At 43.2% G+C, this 6,350-nt stretch overlaps 1 protein-coding gene across 2 annotated transcripts in view; it reads left to right on the top strand.

Annotated features, from left to right (window-relative positions):
* Positions 1–331: 331 nt before the first annotated feature.
* Positions 332–6,350, top strand: part of XYLB (xylulokinase) — a 155,589-nt gene continuing 149,570 nt past the window's right edge. The window contains exons 1-2 of one of the 2 annotated variants that reach the window (XM_032236989.1): positions 332–550; positions 5,775–5,857. In XM_032236989.1, coding sequence (XP_032092880.1) covers positions 497–550; positions 5,775–5,857 — 137 coding nt within the window. In that variant the 5' untranslated portion in view covers positions 332–496. The remainder of the gene's footprint in view (positions 551–5,774; positions 5,858–6,350) is intronic. The other variant, XM_032236988.1, reaches the window with a different exon arrangement.

The following is a 6,350-nucleotide window of genomic DNA, read 5'->3' as shown; positions in this document are numbered from 1 at the left end:
GGATAGATAGAGATAAATAGATAGATAGATAGATAGATAGATAGATAGATAGATATAGAGAGAGATATGGATGGAGATTGATTAGATAGATAGATAGATAGATAGATAGATAGATAGATAGATAGATAGATAGATAGATAGATAGATAGATAGATTTTTTTGTTTTGTTGTTTAACTTCTGCTTCTAGCATCGCTCCAGAGAGAGGCTGTGCGCGCCAATTCCCTTTTACGCTCTTACGCCCAGGCGCCGGTGCAGTCTCATAGAGGTGGGGGAGTGAGCATGGGAAGCCAGGCATACTCCGGACGGATGTGTGGGCGGGCCAGCCGAGGGGTGGGTAGTCCGGATCCGGCACCACTGCTCCGGAGAAAGCAGCCAGCAGGGAGCTCGGCGCTTGGCGCTGCAAAGGAGGAGGAGGAGGCGTCGTCATCCTAAGCTGCTTCACGTCGCCCGCGGCGCCTCCCACCGCGCTGGCCAGGAGGAGGAAGCGGAGTCGTCATGGCCTCGTCTCCCGGGTTCTGCTTCTTGGGGTGGGACTTCAGCACCCAGCAGGTACCGAGAGCAGGAGGCGGAGGAGGCGTCGGTTGCGGCAGCAGCTGGGCGGGCTGGAAAGAGCAGTTTGATCCGGTAGCAGCCGCAGGGCTTGGCCGCCTTCTCTCCAGCAGCGCCAAGCGCGCGCGGAGCAAGGAGACTAACCTAGGCTCTTACACCGCCTCGGAGTGCACATCCCATCATCCCCGTCACACGGGATGAAAGTTATAGCCCGACCCTCCCCAGAGAGTGTTTACTTGGGAAGCCTGGGGGAGAAAACAACAACAACCTGGGACTCATTTTAGTTTGGGTAGAAAATGTACTTTTAGCCAAGCTTCCCAGATGTGACGAAAGATCTCTCATTCTGCCTCTCTCTCAGAATAAAAGGATAAAAATAGTATACTGTACGTAAAATTTAAAAGGCCAGGATAATTAAAAAATATATTTAAATAAATAAAACGTTATTTGTATATTAATTGAATAATACATATTAATTAAATCCTCCCTCAACAGAGTGGGGTGGGGTATCCTAGGGTAGCTTGCACTAGATCCCTCTCTTCCTCCAAACATTCTTTGCACATGTTCAATTCACTGAGGTCCTTATTCCTATAGGGACACAGTGGCTCAGTGGCTAAGATACTGAGCTTGTTGATCAGAAAAGTCAGTGGTTTGAATCCCTAACGCCGCATAACGGAGTGAGCTCAGGAGTGAGCTCATGTTACTTGTCCCAGCTTCTGCCAACCTAGCAGTTCGAAAGCACATAAAAAATGCAAGTAGAAAAACAGGAACCACCTTTGGTGGGAAGGTAACAGCGGAGATGCTGGCTTTTTGGCTTTGAAATGGAGATGAGCACTGCCCCCTAGAGTCGGGAACGACTAGCACATATGTGCGAGGGGAACCTTTACCTTATTCCAGGCTTCTGTTCTGTCAGACAGGTAGGCTTAAGATGAGAATCTTACATTTCCTCCAGGTCCTTCAGTTAAAAACCCATATATGGTAGTCACTGACATATATGATTAACTGGATTTAGAATCATAATGGAGAAAAGTTTGTAGGTGTTTTTCCTTAAATTTGTGCTCCAGTTCCACCCTGCTGTCATAAGGCCTGTACATAAGACTGCAACTTTATTATTCAAGTGAGAATCCATTTTATGGTGAACCCTTTGCTCAGTTTCCATTTATATAGCAATACTACTGGCTGGGGAATTCTGGGAGTTGAAGTCCTCACATCTTAAAATTGCCAAGTTTGAAAAGAACTAATCTAGAATTCCACTATTATTTTTTTGACAGGTTAGGCCACAGCCAAAATTTCAAAAGATGTTACTGCCAATTCTGCTATGTATCTCTAGGTGCAAACTCATGTTTCTTGTATTGAATAGAGATTTTTCTCTCTCAATGGATTAAATGAGAATTCTAAAGGTGTATTATTAAGCACGGCTTGTAACATTTCTTAAGGCATGGAGCCATTTGCCTTGACACCTGCATTTTAGAGAACTCTGTTCAGAAGGGATAAATATCATACTTTTAAAATATTTTTGATCCCCTTGTAAGGCAAACACTGCAAAGTGTTGGCATGAGCCGTTTTAAGACTCGTTGGAAGTTTACAACTTTATTTAAAAGCAAACCTGAAGTCGCTGAGCTCCTACATTCTCAGATGAGGAACCAAAGGTTAACTATGCAGTTAACTGCTGTAGATTTCTTAATAGTTCAATATCCGTTAGACCAAAACAAACTAAAATTAGAGAGAAAGTGCACGTCACCTTATAAATTCTTCTTGCACATAGATTCTGGATCTTTGAAGGGCAAGTTATGTAAACCTCCTCCTCTCTGTGTATCCTATGCTTTAAACACTGTGCATCCTGTGAAAATAATCGACAATTGTTTTATTCAAACAAGATATCCAGATTACAAAGTCCACAAGAATTAAAAATACTTCTTCGGAGGAGCTAGCTCAGTTTCACACCATGAAGGCTCAGCCGTAGGGCATGAGCCCTCCAGAATTGTCATTTAGAATAAGGGAAAATGTTAAAATCCATGGCAAGGAAATGACCATATGTACTGCATGCAGCTAGTTTGATTTTTAATTCTTGGACTGATCTTGAAAAAAGCTAAGCAGGTTTAGATGTGATTAAAACTTGGATAAGTGATACATGGAGACCCTAGGCCCGTGATGGTGAACCTATGGCACGCATGCCACAGGTGACACGCAGAGCCATTTCTGAGGGCATGTGAAGCATTACCTTGTCAGCTCCAGCGCGCATGAGCATGTTTTCCAGCTAATTTTCGGCCTTGATTTTCGGCCGTTTTTTGCCCTCTGGAACCCGGAGGGCAAAAAACTGCCCAATGCCGAAACTAGAAATTAAGGACTTCCAGTTTGCGTATTTGCCACAGTTTGCCACAGGTCAGAATTGCAATCGTGTGGCTGCAGGGATTGTTTCTAGGAAAAGAAATGCTCATTCGGAAGAATGGATTTGTTGAGCAACCACATCATGTAGAAGATGGCCAGGCTGAGCCAGTTCAATTCACAATAAAATAGCACTGTTCCAATATTTAGAATAGAATAGAATAGAATAGAATAAGAGTTGGAAGGGACCTTGGAGGTCTTCTAGCCCAACTCCCTGCTCAGGCACTAAATCCTCCAGATACAGACAAATCATTATCCAGTGTCTTCTTAAAGACTTCCAATGTTGGAGCATTTACAACTCCTGAAAGCAAGTTGTTCCACTGATTAATTGTTCTGTTGGGAAATTTGAGAGGTTCCCACATAAATGAGATTGTCAATCTATTTTCCAAAGTACCAAAAGGCACAAAAAGATGGAAACTAACCAAAGAGAGAACAACCTAGCACTAAGGAGGAATTTCCTAAGGGCGAGACCAATCAACCAATGGAATGGCTTGTCTTCAGAAGTTGTGGGTGATCCATCACTAGAGGCTTTCAAAAAGAGTGAGGGAAGTACACCCCAAAAGGACAGTGCCAGGCACCACTAAAACAATGCAGAAAACGTATAACAGCCATTCCTCTTTAAAAAAAAAAAAAAAAAAAAGTCAACCCCAAAGCAAACACAGCAGCTGAGAGGGAAACTAAGAGCAGCCGCTCAAGCTAATTGAAAGCCTGGGTGTGCTGCCAAAAGATATTAACACTTCCAACTCCATTATTCTATGTTCTCTATGTTCTAAATTGGGTGCTTCACAGCAGAAGCAGTACAGCTGGATGGACCACACATGCATTAAATTCACAGCCTGTATGATCAAAATGCTTCATTGTCCCTTCCTGTATCTCCCCCCACCCCCCAGGAAGAAGCAAGAAGCACTGCAGCATTTGTAAAAGGTCTTGGGGAACTCCAGGGTGTATCAGCTGATCACAGAAGTGTTACTTAATACTCTTCATAATGAAAATGTTTGTAATCTTCTCCTTCCTGAAGAGAAGAGGTTAAGCCCATCCCTAGATGGGTGATTGATGGGTTTCCCTGCCCCAATCCTGTCAGTTTCTGTTGTTTATTGACTTGATTCAGTGTGTATCAGCTGCATTCCAGCTGCACCTGTTAAGTGGTTCTTGGCTGTCTGCCCTGAGCAATTAACTGAAGGGAGAGAGAGAAAAAAACACCTCTCATCCACTTTATTTTTAGCCAATTCTCTGAAATGTATAAGAAGTTAACTAGCGGTTCGGGTGAACCGGTGAGAACCGGCTGAATCCCACCTATGGGTCAAACACATTCTCACACCCCCAAAAGAGAAAGTCCAGCCCCCCTTGAAGTTCCCCCTTGAAGTCTGTTAACTCTTATCTAGCACCAATTTGCATTTATTCTGGCTCCCGGTTTCTTATGCCTAACACTTGATTTGCTTAAAGAACATGTGATAGCAATATAGCAATAGCAGTAGACTTATATACCGCTTCATAGGCCTTCCAGGCCTCTCTAAGCGGTTTACAGAGAGTCAGCATATTGCCCCCAACAATCTGGGTCCTCATTTTACCCACCTCGGAAGGATGGAAGGCTGAGTCAACCCTGAGCCGGTGAGATTTGAACCGCTGACCTGCTGATCTAGCAGTAGCCTGCAGTGCTGCATTTAACCACTGCGCCACCTTGGCTCTGATGTGCTTTATGGCCATAATGACTCACTTTACAATTGTTGAAAGGCAGTTGCAAAATTGAGACTGATCATGTGCTTCAACTTACGACTGCAAAAATTGAAATTCCAGAGTCCATTGTGGTTGTAAATCAAGAACCACCTGTTTGCAAAGATCAGAGTGTTTGACTCAGGTTTCCTTAAACAGCAAGAAGCAGAGCAAAACCCCTTTTATTCACATGACTGTGAATTCCTTTCATTCACAGTCCACAAGGCTTAGCAAACAGCTTTTCAGAGGAATGTTTATCAACACGAACCTTATCTCGTTTGGATTGCTGCCAGATAACTAATTTCCAAACACAGGGTAAGGCAAAACTTGGCATACAGTCCCTTATAGTTATAAACAAAATTTTCCACTCTTGAAACGACTGAATGAACTAATTGTTTCCTGCAGAAGCCCCTTCTCCATTCGTTTCTCTTTTGTTTCCTATGGGAGGGGTCAATCACCTCCAAGGTGTGGCTTTACTCCCAAGTCGACTCTGCTTTCTTAGTTGTTCTTGTCTTCTGGAAGCTCTGTGCGGGCGCACATTGGGAACAGGTTCCAGCTGTTCCTCTGCCTCCAACGCAGAGCCCTTGTCTGAGCCTTCCTCAGCCCCCAGGACTGGCTCATGTTCTTCCCCAATCTCCTCGCTGTCCAATTCTGCTGCCAGCTCTGCTGGCTGCTAGCGGGCCAGAACAGAGAGGTAAAATAAAGAACTGAATTATTCTCACATCATTTTGTTCAAAAGAACAATAACAACCCACCACAGCAGTACCATGGCTGTCCTCTTCCATTCTTGTCTTGAAATGAGCAGAAGAAAAAAATGGTAGCTGTCTACTACAAATTAATGTTTTAAAAATTTGGGTTTTGTGAAAAACAACAGTAAAAGAACTGCTTGATCCTGCAGAAGTAAGGCCTGGGAACACTGAGGAAATGGTGAGATATTTTTTTCCCAGCTTAATCATGAGGACTTCAATCTCTTTTTAGCGAGGCTCTAATTTGCACCCGAGAAATAGGGCATTAATCAACGGCCCAGGCTTCGTGAGGGTAGGAAGAAGCCAGCATGAAGTATCACTTTTTAGATCACGTAGAAATGATGGCTTCTTCCGAATTCAGAATTAATAACATGTTCTTTCTCCAGCTGAAAGTAATTGCGGTCGACGAACGGTTGAGAGTCATCTACGAGGACGTTATTAATTTTGACAAGGATCTGCCAGAATTTGGGTACGTTTTTCTTCCTTTTGTTCTAATGTAACTGGTATACTGTAGATTGGTCTTCTTTGGATAAAGTAAATCATGGGACTTGCAATCCCGACACATCTGGAAAATGCCTACAGGCATTTTCCAGATGTGTCGGGATTGCAAGTCCCAGTTGAAAGATTTGGCTCAAAATGTTTCCCAATCTTGGCAACTCATATTCGGTTTGACAAGGAACACAATGTTTTCCTAGGCACATATCCTTGTTTATGGATTTAGATGCTATTTTGGAACATAAACAGTTTTGATGAATGGCCCATCCCTGGAACAAATCTATGTTGTTTTGCTTAACTTTGGGTCAGTGTGACATTGCACTTAAGATGACATCCGTCTGGAGTAATTAGCTAGAATTTTTGCTGACTAACTCCCAGGTGATATTAGAGAACTATGCTAGTTCCCAGAACTATTATTTATACAGCTTCTTGGAATAATTTATTCCTTTCTTTTTTAACCAACCATC

This window comes from Thamnophis elegans, chromosome Z (assembly GCF_009769535.1).
Source record: "Thamnophis elegans isolate rThaEle1 chromosome Z, rThaEle1.pri, whole genome shotgun sequence".
In the NCBI taxonomy this organism is placed as follows: domain Eukaryota; kingdom Metazoa; phylum Chordata; class Lepidosauria; order Squamata; family Colubridae; genus Thamnophis; species Thamnophis elegans.
The sequence above is the reverse complement of the archived record's forward strand: the minus strand, read 5'-3'. Positions and strand labels throughout refer to the sequence as shown.